The sequence below is a fragment of the Ixodes scapularis genome, unplaced genomic scaffold (genome assembly GCF_016920785.2).
Source record: "Ixodes scapularis isolate PalLabHiFi unplaced genomic scaffold, ASM1692078v2 PGA_scaffold6__148_contigs__length_123643588, whole genome shotgun sequence".
Lineage (NCBI taxonomy): Eukaryota > Metazoa > Arthropoda > Arachnida > Ixodida > Ixodidae > Ixodes > Ixodes scapularis.
The window spans coordinates 24,509,019-24,523,604 of record NW_024609881.1 but is presented as its reverse complement, the minus strand read 5'-3'; the positions used below and the strand labels follow the sequence as shown (position 1 = coordinate 24,523,604).

Below are 14,586 nucleotides of genomic sequence, written 5' to 3'. Positions count from 1 at the left end.
AACCTACCGCTTGAGTCAGAACTTTCTAAAGACAGACAACAACTCTCGGAGTGTCCCCGTCTTTCACGGTTGCAGCTGGAAACGCGGCGCCTGCTTGCATTACCAGATTAGGTCAATACCCGACCAAGGCTTGTTAAGCATCTCTTCCTGCATTCGTGGGTGCCGGCGTTATGTTTTGGCTGCTCGTCGCCACCTTGACCCAAGGACACCTTCCCGAACAAGGGGGCCCCATGTTAGGGAATGCCTCTTCATCTGCCGGCGTCTTATTAATTTCTGCGCTCAAACTTTCGTGATGGGCAAAATTAGCACTATATAATTTCGAAAGTAGTTAGTAATTTGAGTAGAAGTTACCTGAAAAAAGTAGTTACATTAAACTACTAATTACCCAAATCAAATTGTAATTGAAAGTTACCAAGTTACTAAAAAAAGTAGTTAAACTACAGTAGTTTGAGTAGAGTAGTTGAACTACGTCCAAGTCTGCTTTCCCCTCACAATTTTTTTAATCGTAGTACACGCCAGAATAGCCTACAATTTATGATGATTTTGAGATAAGGCTTAGGCGCTGATCTCTATGACAATGGACCATTTCGGAGAAGCGTTCTGCGCACGCGCGAGCGCCCGATGCCAAGCGGCGGAAGTGGGAACGAAAAATCGAGGAAATTCGGAAGGAGGCTGTATATCAGCGAGTAGAACACATAACTGCAGCATATATATAATTCTGTTACACAAAAAAAGAACGTCGACGGAAAGGAAAACCCGACGTTTGGGTGGACGCTACGGATGCCCCTCTTTAAAGTTGGGCAGGCGCCGCTGCTCAGAGAGCGAAGAAACTGGTAGTCTAGCTCCCTATATCGATTGGTAGCGCAGGTAGGTCACTTCCTCGATTTTTAGTTTGTGCAGCCACCGCCTGGTGCCGTCGGTACGTGGAAAAGGTCCATTGCTGGATAGCATATCCCCGCTCGGTCGCTGCAGCGCGAGTGGCAGCGTGTTGAAGACACGTTTTCTACTTGTTCGTCGTCATTCGCCGAAGAAGTTCTTTAAAACCATATGTCAGCCGTAAGACTTGCCGTTGTTGGTACGCCTCAACGGGTGACAGGTCGCTTAGCTGTAGATGAGACATTTAGCCAGTGCAGTACAACCGTTAACCTGGGGTTTTTAACGTGCATCACGCAGTAGTAATTACACAAACACTCGCCAGTACATAACTCATCCAGATCGAAACGGGCGGGGGCGGTGGGGATCGAACCCTGGAGGTTCCCAGCGCAAGCATTTGCTCCATGCTCCGAGCCGAGACGAGTGCACTCCACCACAGCTCGGGACAGCGATTTGCTGCCATTTCGTTTTTGCTGTCTCACGACACATGCATTGTCGTTGCCATTCCACATCACATGTGTGAATGACGTCTTATCGAACAGTGCCATTGGAAACTTGATGCATGCCAGCATGGCTTCGGCAGTAAGCGGCTAGACTTCGCACGACGGTTCTTATACGTGTAGTCACGGTATATACCTGAGCGCGCCGCCAGATACTACCAATATGTATTAGTAACTGTCGTTTAACAATATGCTGTTACGAAGATGCCTGTGCTGAGGTGTAACAGCTCAATAAAATCTGGTTCAAAGTTCCTCTAGACTCCCAAGTCGCTTTCTCATGCCATTCGAGGATGCAGCACAATGTCCTAACACAACCGTACTGAAAACATGATGTCACCTCATACGTAAACCTGCTGGAGAGCAAAAATTGGGCAATTGTCAATTGACACGGTAGACTTTCACTTGTTAGTCAATTTCTTGGCGATAAAACTGCTATACATGAGATCCCAGCCTCGTGCAGGATGGCAAAGTGGGAATTTTCTAAAGAGCTGCTCTGCCCGTGGCACATGTGATCCGCAACGGCAGAAAAAAAGATAACACTGCAGAAGCTTGACCATCCATCTTTATTTGAGAAACAATGAAACAGTTGTCTGATGACATATTTAGCATCCGCAGATATTGTTAAAGACAAACGACAGAAAAGTAAAAGAAACAATCACCGCAATGAAAATATGCTTCCAAACTAATTACAAATGCAGAAATAAACACATAGCACATTGATTCAAAGGACCTTGTAACCAAATGAAAATCATGGCCAAATTAACATTCATTGAGACTTGACTTCACCGAACCCCGATTCTATTATATATGAATTTTAGCAATGAGAGAAGCAGAAAAACAAACTACTCTCCTGTCTTACACAAAAACAAGCAAAAGGAATTTTCTGCATGCAATGACACCTACGGTCTAAAAATTCTCATGCAGGCTGCCAGGCAATATGGAAACAACTGTCAAGAACATGAACACGGAGCAAGGGAACATCGGGAACACCTAAACACAAAAGAGAGTGACATTTCAAAGCAGGAGTCATAAAAATACATGACTGCAAAGATGCAATGAAGGTGAAAACACTTCGAGTAGGAGCATGTTACTCAGTTCCAAATTTTCCACATCTTTTACCAATGCAGTCCCAAAGGGACATTACAGTATTCAAAATGGGTACAATGTAAATTGATAGTAAAACCTGCTGGGCAGTGTGAGAGATTCGACTAGCGATGTCCTAACCGGCAGCAGGGAGCGTTGCGATGCACACACACTTGGCAATCAGTCCCCCCCCCGAGGAAACTGCTAGATGAGGTCTTAGAACGGTACAGGACGTAAAAAAAAAATGTAGAAAAAAGTTAACACATACTACTTACTGGGGGACACTACCCAGAAAAAGAAATTTCTGGAAAAAAAGTAATTTTGAAAAATTCCATGTTTACATCCACCAACACCTAGAGATTATTCCCAGAATATTTTATTTGTTTGCACTGCATAGTTATCTTTTTATAAATTATTTTTGGTCCATCGATGCAAAAGAAAAGGCAGAGATTCAAGCACTTTGAGAGTGTTTTCCTTCGTTCCATTTTTTGGCATAAATTTCACATTAGGAAGACTATTGTTTAGTATTTAGACAAAAGGAAAGGCTTACTCGTTTTTCATAACTGAAATTTAATGGGCAATGCAACTGTGGCATTTTTTTAACTTTATGAATGTCTTTAATAAAAAATTTTAAGATTCTGTCAACACCATAAAAGGCAAGATTGATTTCTAAGTGTGGCGTAAACATAAAAGAAATTACTTTTTGGAAATTTCGTTTTCACAGTTGCACTCTCCAGGCATTCTGGCGTGTATCTAGCAAAGGAAATGTTGGCTATTACATTAGTTTTCTAACGATAGTTTTCCTAAACAATGTCAGTGTGTTCTTGATAAAAGCTCCTATAATTTCTTAGGAGCACAGGAGAATAAGCGTGCACTCTTTACATTGGACCCATTTCTCAGCTTTTCAAGAATGTACTAGGTTATAGATTTGATTTCGTATAGCTGTTTTCTTAGCATTTTGAATTTGGGTTGTTTTGTTACTGAATTTTACGTGAATTATAGCTTTTTCAGGATTGGGTCAATCCTGGGTAAAATTTGGTTCCAAAACTTATTTGAAAGGGGCTGTTCCCATTCCGCTTACAAATCGCTACAATCTGCTGAGTTGACGGTATTAAAAATATTAACCCCATTAATTATCTGTAGCAATAAGTGACCAGTGTTTCGTCGAACATTCAAAAACAGTCTCTAAACCTGTTAGAACGTCCTAAGCACGTGAAAAGAAGATATCACATTCCAATTTGTCTGCTTCCCACAACAAATCGTCGGGGGACCTCCCCGACTGCAAGTCCCTTTTTTTCTTTTCTCAACAAATTTTCAGGGACCTATCTCCAGTTTCCTTCTCACTTCCTCTTCTCTCTCTCTAATCATCATTTTTTCCTCCTCCCTTTCTTCTTTCCTCCTCCTCCTTCAGCAGAGGATGACGCCTCTTGTATTAGTGCCCTTCGACTGAAATGGCATCAAGTTCTGCATGAGTTAAATGATTACACATGGGGCAGGCTCAACTTCCAGGTCAACTGCAAGGCATTTCGCACCCGTGCATCTGGTTCTGGCAGATAAAATTCTATTCTGAGCAAAGCTTTTGGGGCATTGTTTACACTTGTATGCTTTTTAAACACTGTGTTTGAGATAATGGCGGAAAAGACTGGTATTATGAGAAAAGGCTTGGGGGCACTGCTTGCATTTAAATGGCTTTTCACCTGTGTGCGTTCGATTATGGCTCCTCAGAGAGGAGCTTCGAGCAAAGGTTTGGGGGCACTCCTGGCATTTAAATGGCTTTTCACCAGTGTGCACATGATTGTGGCTTCGTAGATCGGAATTTCGAGCAAAGGCTAGGGGGCAATGCTTGCACTTAAATGGCTTTTCACCAGTGTGCGACCGATTATGGCTTCGTAGATCGGAATTTCGAGCAAAGGCTCGGGGGCACTCCTTGCACTTAAATGGCTTTTCATCAGTGTGTGTTTGATTATGGCTTCGTAGATCAGAATTTCGAGCAAAGGCTAGTGGGCACTGCTTGCACTTAAATGGCTTTTTACCAGTGTGAATTTGAATATGGCTTTGCAGATGGGCATTTACAGCAAAGACTTTGGGGCAATGTATGCACCTAAATGGCTTTTCACCAGAGTGCATTCGAGTATGATTTATCAGATTGGAACTTTGAGCAAAGGCTTGAGGACACAGCTTGCACTTAAATGGTTTTTCACCAGTGTGCATTCGATTATGCTTTCTCAAAGACGAATTTTGAGCAAAGGCTTGGGGGCACTTCTTGCACATAAATGGCTTTTCACCAGTGTGCGTTCGAGTATGGCTTTCCAGATGGGAATTTCGAGTAAAGGCTTGGGGGCACTGCTTGCACTTAAATGGCTTTTCACCAGTGTGCAAATAATTATGGCTTCGTAGACTGGAATTTCGAGCAAAGGCTCGGGGGCACTCCTTGCACTTAAATGGTTTTTCACCAGTGTGCAATCGATTATGGCTTTGTAGATCGGATTTTCGAGCAAAGGCTAGGGGGCACTCCTTGCACTTAAATGGCTTTTCACCAGTGTGCAAATGATTATGATTTCGTAGATCAGAATTTCGAGCAAAGGCTTGGGAGCACTGCTTGCACTTAAATGGTTTGTCATCCCTGTGTGTTCGATAATGGCTTCGCAGATGGGAATTTTGAGCAAAGGTTTGAAGGCACTGCTTGCACTTAAATGGCTTTTCACGAGTGTGCAATCGATTATGGTTTTTCAGAAGGGATTTGTAAGCAAAGGCTTGGGGGCACTGCTTGCATTTAAATGGCTTTTCACTGTAGTGCTTTTGAGTGTTGCCGAGCACTTGAGCATTAGAGCCAGACTTGGGAGGATGCTGGCACTTCGATTGTTCATCACCATGGGCAGTCAGATGGCTCACAATTCCACGCTGATCTCTGGTGACATAGGTGCAGGAACAGCATCCGAACCAGATGTCCTCGGTGACTTTCAGTGGGTAGCTGGTCTCCCTCAACAATGCAGCTCCATCACCTAGACGAAAAGAGGATATGTATTCACACACAAGGAAAGCCAAACTAAGATAGCCAATTAGTTTGGAAAAGAGTAGTCATTAATGCAGTTTTGCTGCAGCTCTAGCTGAATATTTTGCTGTGCTTTGAAATTCGATTCACCGAAGCACTCAAATGCAACTGGCTTTAAGGAAAGTCCCATTTCTTGAAAAATGGAAATCCTAAAAAATGCATACATTTTTAACTGATTTATAAATTAAACTTCACATACCTTCTCCCTTTGGAAATTTTGTTTTCTAAAAATTGTATTTTTTTGAGAAGTGTTTTTACCACGGTACCTTTGGATTTAGAATCTGGATCTGAATGCATAATTATTAAGAAAGAACGAAAACAATATCTAGAAATTGTTAGATATGCCGTCTTCTAATTGGCAATTACTGATTATGGCAGTTCAGATAGAAAGTCTTCCATGAAGTTATCAGTAAAAGAATTACAACATGTGGTGCAGTCATGTCCCGCTAATATGGATGCCTGCTATATAAACTTTTTCCGCTTGCTCTCACCCCCGACCGCCAAGTAGGCATATCCGATATGGGCGACGAAACAATATTAAAGCGTCTCAACCTGCAACTAGTAAAAACATAGATTGGAGACAAAACGAAAATAGGCGACAGTTACGCTTATCTCCTACATTCATTCTATTGGCGTGGCGATGGCAAAGCAATGTTTTCACCCATACTGGAAGTGACGATATTTCAAGAAGGCGGCACCCTTGGAAAAAAGGTCTATGGACAAAATATAGGGGGACCAATCTCCCTTATGCAACTTTGCCTCATAAATATTAATAGCCTGAGTGCAGGCCAAGGTCAGCTAGTTCTGGGAACAAACTAGGTAAATACATGCAGGTTTGTCTTATTATTAGACACAAGAGTGTCCACAAATAAAAAAGTGAAAGCCGTTTACAAATCCCTGTAACGCCGAATTGGAGCGCAGCTCTTGAGGAGGAGGAGTGAAGGGTACTGCGTGGAGGGTAGACCCCTCCTCCTTCTCCTCCTCCCCTCATTCTTTAATATGCTCCGGGGGGGGGGGTCACGTGACCTCGGGGGGGGGGGGTGTCACGTGACTTTGGGGAGGGGGGTCACGTGACCTCGGGGAGGCGTAACCTGGGGGTCACGTGACCTTGGGTGTCACGTGGGGGTCACCTCAAGGTCACGTGACCCCCAAGGTGACCCCCATGTGACCTCAGGAGGTCACGTGACCTTGGGGGTCACGTGACCTAGAAGGGTCACGTGACCTCGGGGGGTCACGTGACCTTGGAAAAAGACCACGTGACCTCGGGGGTCACGTGACCTGAGAGGGGTCACGTGACCCGGTCACGTGGGGGTCACCTTGGGGTCACATGACCTTGGGAGGGGTCACGTGACCTCAGGGGGTCACGTGACATTGGGGGTCACATGACCTGGAGGGGTCACGTGACCTTGGGGAGACCACGTGACCGCGGGGGTCACGTGACCTTCAGGGGGTCACGTGACCTTGGGATGACCTTGGTTACGCCGACGGCGACGCCGCTCAAGCTGGGAACGGGCCCCTAAGAGCTGCGCTCTAAAAGAGCTTAGTTAAGACCTTGGGATACAGAGCTCACCGAGTCCCACTACTTTCGGCTGCTGGTTTCGCTTCCTTGAAAGGCATGGTGACCTTGGCACCCAAGATTGGCTCAATCTATTGGGGCTTTCCAGCCAAATGTGTAACCTTTGCTTCTTTCCTTATGTTATGATGTTCTTGAGGTTTGTCATCTGTGGCCACTTTCTAGCTTGTCTGGCCTCTTTCGTCTATGCATATTTGCGGACAGCCACGTTTTGGTTAAAAATCAGTCCAGCAATCATGGGCATACCTTGGCAAGGCAATAATTCCAGAGGGAGCACTTAACTGGCTTAGGCAGGGACAGGAGTCTTAAGTGTAAACACATACAGGGCTAAGTTTGAAGGTATGGATGAAATGTACACTATGTGCAGAGCGGATATAAACAATTGAACATGTGATTCTAACATGTAACGAGTTTAGTGCTGCCCTTCCCAAAGGGGGGATAGACGTACTGGGGGCAGTTTCGCTGGCCCCTGTATATGCAACAAAGAGGTTGGAGTGCCGGTAGAAACTATGTGGGTAAAAGTGACTGAAGAACAACTACCATAAGATACCAGGGGAGCACTCGTCATTATTTATAAAAACGGGAATGATCTGGAAATGGGCACTTGTTCAATCAAATGGAGCACTTAGTGTATAATTTGCAGTATTCCCAAGTTTGGAACATGTTAATAGTGGGTGCTTGAACACTTCACTGCCCTCTTAAAGGAATGCTTCACTGCCCTCTTAAAGGGACGATGAAAACGATTTTAATTAATTTTTTTTAATTGTATTTTTGGGTTTCTTGGGAACCTAACACACTGCCCATTTTTTAGACATTTGTGATGCATTTTCTGTGCCTACGAAAAAACTGAAGAAACCGAAGCTGAACTATCTCCATATTCATTTCTGCGCCTTCGAAAACGGAGATGACGTAGGGAGTGACAATGTAAATAGTCGGTATCGGTAACATTTGGGAGATCGAGACTCTGGTTACCGTGGTAGGTTATAGCAGCGCGTGGTCGTTCCCAAAGTAAACACGACACCAACATCTGAAACCAAAACCAAACGTCTCTGTCGTGTTCTGCACTGTGTTCTTTTTTATTTATTTTGTTTGCCCATAGTTGCTCGTTGCCCGTTTCACGTCCAGCATAGCAAAGAGAAAAAAAAATTATGCTGTTTTATTTAAGGTTTAGCAATCATTTCGGTCCGATTTATACGTTTGATAGTTATTTAAGTGGAAATTGGAACAGCGTTCAAATCACAAACCAAAACGTGACCGAGGATACGTCTGTCTCGACCAATCGCTGACGCGCCTCTTGTGACGTCGCGCTTCAAGGCCCCACAACGTCACACAAACTCCGCTTCTCCCGCAACTCTCAGGGCATCGCCGTAATCGATCCCGGTAGGATTACCGCGACTGCTTATTTGATTTGCGCGGAACACAAGTGCCGGTTTCGGATGAAATTTGGGCAAAGTTGCCTGGGACGTGCCTGCAGCCCAGTTCAATCGCCAAAAAGATATCTGAAATTGCCTTCATTATGCCTTAACTGACTGTCCTCTTCATTCTTTTCCAGCATTAGCCCACTACCTGGTAAACAGCCCGCTTCCTCTCTTCTATCTCCACACCCCTGATCTAATGGCAACGAGGTGCTTTGGTGGCACCACCTTGCGGGCGCCCTCCGGTGCGCAGCTGGTAGAATGTGAGCAGACGACGCGTTATGTTAAAGCATGGAGCAATTATGTTAGTTTGACTCTATGCCGATTAAAAATGGTTTATTTATTAAAGAAACGTGTATGACATTTATGCAAGTGATCGTTCTAATGAATAACAGCACCTCAAAGTTGCTTTTTATATAAAAAAAAAAAACTTTAAAAAGTTTAGAGAACAGCTGGGAGCTTCCCAATATAGCAGTGTCGAAACCAAAGCATTACAAGTAACGACGTCACTGGTAACGTGTTAGTTTTTTTACTAACATACTGGTTAGAATCCCAAATAAATAAGGAGTAATGTCATTATTGTTTTATAATACCTCCTATCAAATTACGTTACTCGTTACTCTTGAATAAAAATGGGTACACGATTGTTTGAAAACAAAATTTTTATCCTGTACACTGCGTAAAAGTGCCAAAGAAATCGCAACAAAGCTTTGCATAATGGGCGTCATTTCAAACTCCTTCGGAAGACGCTTTTAATGTTTCAATGACTGGGCCCAAAAAGGCGCGAGATTATCACTGTGTGAAACCCCTAAGCGTCCGCGGTGCAGTCTTTTTAGGGAAGCTGCTAAGATCACTGTCGCCATACCCTGAGCAGCCGTCTCGCTGGAAAGAGATCTGTTCAGAACGTAACAATCTGCCGCCGCTCGAAGGATTTTGCCTCAGCGTCCCAAGCTACTCCAGCTGGTCACATCCTTGTCTTCAAAACAAATAAATTCTCGTTCTGTCAGCAACAGTCAGATAAACTACAAGTTTAAAAGCGGTGACATTCCCACGCTTTGAACCAAAACAAGTCTGCCAGCGATGGCCGGGTGCTGACGTGTCATTAATTGGAATTGCGACGTCAATTTGTGAAGGAACAAAATAATATTTATTTCACTGGCTAACTTTGATTACATAAAAAAGTATATTTTCCGTCCGTTACGTGGCTTGCATCCGGTCAGTCTCTTCAGAGCAGTTTCTTCCTCTCAGGCAGGTGCTATGGGAAAGGTTGTTTTCTGAATCGTGCTCGTGAAGCATCATGTGTTCGAGGATATACGTTACATATCCTGCCGACAGATAACCTTTATTAACCTGATCAATACAATGTGAATTTCTCTGTTAGTATGTTTGGCGTTATTGAAATTTTATTATTGTGTGTTGTTTTGAATTGCTTATTTATATTGTTCGTTGATGGCTTAAGCTGTTTGTGTGAGTTTCCAATGTATAAAGGGGATCTGTACTGCACTCTTCTGCTGTAATGCTCTGCCATGGCAGAGTAAAAATAATCCCTCTGAACAAGCATATTTTTGCAGAAGTTTATAGACGCAGTTTATTATAAACAGCTGTCATATACTAACAGTGAAACACAAAGTGACAACAAAATGACATAAAAGTAATGTCCGTTAGTCATGGCAAGCAATGACACCGGTATTTTATTACATTTGCAAAATGGTAACGGAGCTCCGTAACACGTTAGCTTTTTTCAAGCTAATAGGTAACGCTATTTCGTTACTTATTTTTGGTAATGGGCACAACACTGCATGATAGATTGCGTGGCGTGGGTCAGGGCTCTTCCCAGCCTCTCTGATTGTTGTTTTTTCCGGATTTGATAAGGCTGCCGTAGGAAAAGATTTTGCATTCCCCAGAGTCAATGACAGGCTATCCTCTTAGGAGTGCACGCGTGCACAGCTAGCTACATTGATCTTGCCCAGGGATGGGCAGTATTTCAAATACAAGTATTTGAAATATGTATTTCAAATACTTATTTTGCAGTTGTATTTAATTACACATTGGGTAATGTATTTGACATGTATTTAAATGCTAAAACGTGGGTATTTCAAATACAATTGTAATTAAATACAATTTTGTGGGCGAAAATACATCCCTCAAATTTATTGTCACTGTCCAGAGCAGGAAGAAAACTGTTCTGCACCGAATGCAGTGTCTCTCAATCAAGCACAAGCGTTTAGTGACTGTGTGATCACGGTGCTAGTCAAGGGCAAGAACAGTGATGAAATCGACGTTCCCAGGCAGACTGGCTAAATAAGTGCCTGTGACAACTTGCGATGCTTTCCAGCCTGATTTCCATCCATATTTTTGACTGGAACATTCTAAATGCACGGGTCGTTCAGATTTTCGTAACTGCTGTGAGTTGCAACAATAAAAAATTCTCTAGCTAGCGCTGCGCGCCTTGGTCGTCTTGGTTCTTTGTTGGGCTATGCCAAAATGTAATCATCAAAAAAAGCTGCTTAAAGCTCTGTACTTTTTTTCACCTATTACGCCCAAGCTGATTGCATTTTTTTTGTGATTATTACGTTACTAGAGCCTCGCACACTAACTCCCGAGTGGGCGATGCAAAATTAAAATGAGATACCCAGAAACCCGTTGCAGATGCCCTGAAGTCGCTGACGCAAATTGTGAGGAATGTTTTTGGAAAAGTATTTGGAGGAGACCAAATACATTTGGTTGTATTTGTATCTTGTACTTAAATGCTTTTTTGGAAATGTAACTAAATTTGTAATTAAATACATTTATGACGAAGTATTTTGTATTTGTATTTCGATACATATTTGCATGTATTTTGCCCATCCCTGATCTTGCCCATACCGACGCTTCTATCCATGTGTGATTCGACAGTTGCTGATGAGCAAACGCTCGTCAGCAACAGACGCTCCACTTCTGCATGAAATATGTGGCGAAGAAGTTTGACAGATTGCGACTTCTGATAGGAAGAAAAGCAGAAATTTTCATAAATTCCTTAAATTCTCCGATATTTCCCGGCAAATTCAGGTTGTTGATTACGGGCTTTATGGCACAGAGCTAGTATGGCCATGCTGCGCCAACCAAATTCAGGTGACTGATTAATTTGTTCTATCCAACTTTGACTAAGAATTGTTAATAACAAATTTAAAATCGCTCGCTGAGACGTGCATCACGCATTATGTGCCCATTTGGGTTCGCAAAATGAAACATACAATGGTAGTAATTTATAGCAGGTCTACACCTCAAGTTTCATGAGGCTGAAGTGTCACTGACTTACTGGATTTAAGACTTCAATCGCGAGGGGGTCTCACACGTTTCGCGTCGACCTGGTAAACAGGCAGAGATTTCATTGAAACGACTCCGGAAGTCAGCCACCGCTTCTTCCTGCCAGTTATTTTGAGGAAATACTTGTTTCCTGGTTCATCAAATTCAAAAAGGAATCAACTTGGAACTAACAAGAGACCAGCATTCACAGAACACACTGGAACCAACAGGATACATGGAGTCGCTTTCACCGAAGTGTTTACTACACACGTGAAAGGTTCTCGAATTTCACTTTCCTATTTTCAGTTTGGTGAGACCTTCCTTTCTCCGTTTTATTTAGCCTGAATCTTAATAAAAAAATACAGCCTATTCGCTGTGGTAGACGCTGTAGCGGGGTAAAGCACTGGTTATAACCAGTTTTGTACTGAAGTAGAGAACAGCACACCACCATCCGAGCACTTCGACACCTCAGTGCCAAAGTGTTTGTAGCACGACTAAGCGTGCCACGGCTTCAAGCTTTGGTAAAATATCCTACTACAAATATAATTATACCAAGTAAACACCATGCATGAAACAGGGTTTGTCCACCAATACCCAAACAGCGCAGGAAGCAGGCTGATGAGCCAAGAATCCAAAATCTTTGCGGCCTGTCCCAGTCTGTCCTACCCGTGACGCCACAAATGATGATGATGATGATAGCTAGAGAAGCGCCCCATGTACTTCACTCATGCTGCCGATAGGAGCCCAACATTTAGCATGCCCGAAGTCAATTCACGACTGCCCCATGAACCTCTCCTTAAATTCAATTTCGCTGGTCTCCTCCCTCTGTTCGAAGAAAAAGCAAATCACCTTGCACATTTTCATTTGCGATCTTAGCTCCCCTGGTGGAGGATCTCCGAATCGGCACGGACCTCTAGGAGCCTGTGCACAACTATACAAGAAGTGCTGCAGAGTATGACCGCCAGTAGCGCTGCTCCAGAGTATGACCGACAGCTATGATGAGCTGCTTCAAGCAGCTGTGCAACGATTTTAACGTTGAAAGAATTTGTGTCTTGTACTTTTGACATTGTTTATCTTGTCACAAAGGACAAAAAACACATCTTTCTTCGAAATGTTGCGATTCCACCGCGTAATCGCAAGGCAAAATTAGATATAGTTCTTAACCTGTAGCCGCGAGCGGCAGCCATGAGAAGCACGCGGCAGATTGGAATAAGAAAGAAAGTTGTGCAAACACCTGCTGGATAAATGGTAATTTTTCTATAAATCTTGTCGTTCCAACCTAAATATAAATGCGTCAAAAACCTGGTATCATCGCCAAAGTTTTGATTATCTGGAGTTTTAGTGGTGCCATCTATCCAAGGTCAACAAAACCATCAGCAGCCGCGCTACCGCGAACAGCCGTTAGAAGAGACTTTCCGCCTTTCACCAAGTTGATCGCGTGGTGCCGCGCAAGCACGTGGTCATGTGGTCGCAAGCGGGTGAGTTCTCGCTGCTCACTGATGGCTTTAGAGAGAGTTTCACCGGTACCCCCGCTCCCTCCCCCATCCACGTCACACCGCACACGACTCGGAAGATGGTGAAGGAGTTGAGGGGTGCCGAAAACGTCAATTTTTGTCAATTTTTAAAATAATAACTAGGACACATAGGCAAAAGCGTTTTTTTGTTATTCACTTCAGAGAGGTCGAGACACCAACTCCCAAATTATTTAAGCGAAGCACTGAAATTGTTGAACAGCTGCTTTAAGAAAATGAGACCACGACAGCGAGATTAAAGATCTAAGAAAAAGGGTGAGTGAAAGGGAAACCAGAGGACTGACAAAGCGGATCAACTAATAAAAGTAAGCTCTTTCAATATGCAGATGATGCAGTAATTGTATATGCACATAGATATGGCTAAGTAGCGGCAATAACGATACAAGATGATATCCATAACATTATACAATGGTACCGTAAAAACCAAATAATAGTAAATGTTCTTAAAATGCAAGTACTATAACTTAGAGATCCAAGAAAAATATTGTAAACGAAATTTCAATAAAAATGCATGATCAGAACTGCAACAACGGCTCGTGCGTCTTGTTAAAATAGACACAGACAAACATACTACATGGGATATTCACAAAGATCAAGTTTGTAAAAAACTAAGGGTATTAATGGCGCATACGTAGCATATCCAAGACCTAGCACCACGGTTCATACTTAAAATGATAAACAATGCACGGGGGATATCCATACTTCAATATGGCATAACAGTTTATGAGCACTATGCCAAATATTTACAACTCAAGCTAGAATCGATTCAAAAAACGATAGTTAAGGATAGTGGTTGCCGAAGCAAAGAAACTGATCTCTCGGACTATATGCCAAAAGAACTAAGAATGTTACGTTTCAGATATCAAATGAAGTATGCTAGTATAATAAAACATATTTGAACAGCAAACATAGCCTGGAAAATGTAAAAGGAAGGGCATTACAACAGAATAAAAAAATTTGTTGAATCATTTATAAAGACAAAATATGCAGAAGCCACAAGGAACTATTACGTACCTAAGCTTTATAATAAATTGCCTGGATAAGCTACATAAAATAAAATCCCCCAGAATAAAAATAAAAACTAGCAAAAAGATCAATAAAAAAACAGAGAAAAAATAACCCATAAAATGTAATCGAATTAGATAATGGAGTATCCCCCAAAACGCATAATGCAAAAGGTTCTCGTTTCTCTTCTTTTTATTAGAATTACCACGTAATTCTCGAATTCCAGTATCCTAAGCACTATGTAAAGACTAATTCAATATTATTGGAC

General features: G+C 42.7%; 2 protein-coding genes across 2 annotated transcripts in view; one reads left to right on the top strand and one right to left on the bottom strand.

Moving 5' to 3' along the window:
* Positions 1 to 1,917: 1,917 nt before the first annotated feature.
* The window catches only part of LOC115328786 (zinc finger protein OZF-like), a 46,429-nt gene continuing 33,760 nt past the window's right edge, over positions 1,918 to 14,586 (bottom strand). Inside the window, exons 2-3 of the transcript XR_005716952.3 lie at positions 5,349 to 5,458; positions 1,918 to 3,902 (exon numbers count right to left, since the gene is read on the bottom strand). The gene's annotated coding sequence lies outside the window, so the exon portion shown is untranslated. The remainder of the gene's footprint in view (positions 3,903 to 5,348; positions 5,459 to 14,586) is intronic.
* LOC120846069 lies at positions 3,387 to 5,462 on the top strand. Its single transcript, XM_040217709.2, has 2 exons — positions 3,387 to 4,834; positions 5,087 to 5,462. The coding sequence occupies exons 1-2, from the start codon at positions 4,506 to 4,508 to the stop codon at positions 5,460 to 5,462; spliced, it is 705 nt and encodes a 234-aa protein (XP_040073643.1). The 5' UTR covers positions 3,387 to 4,505.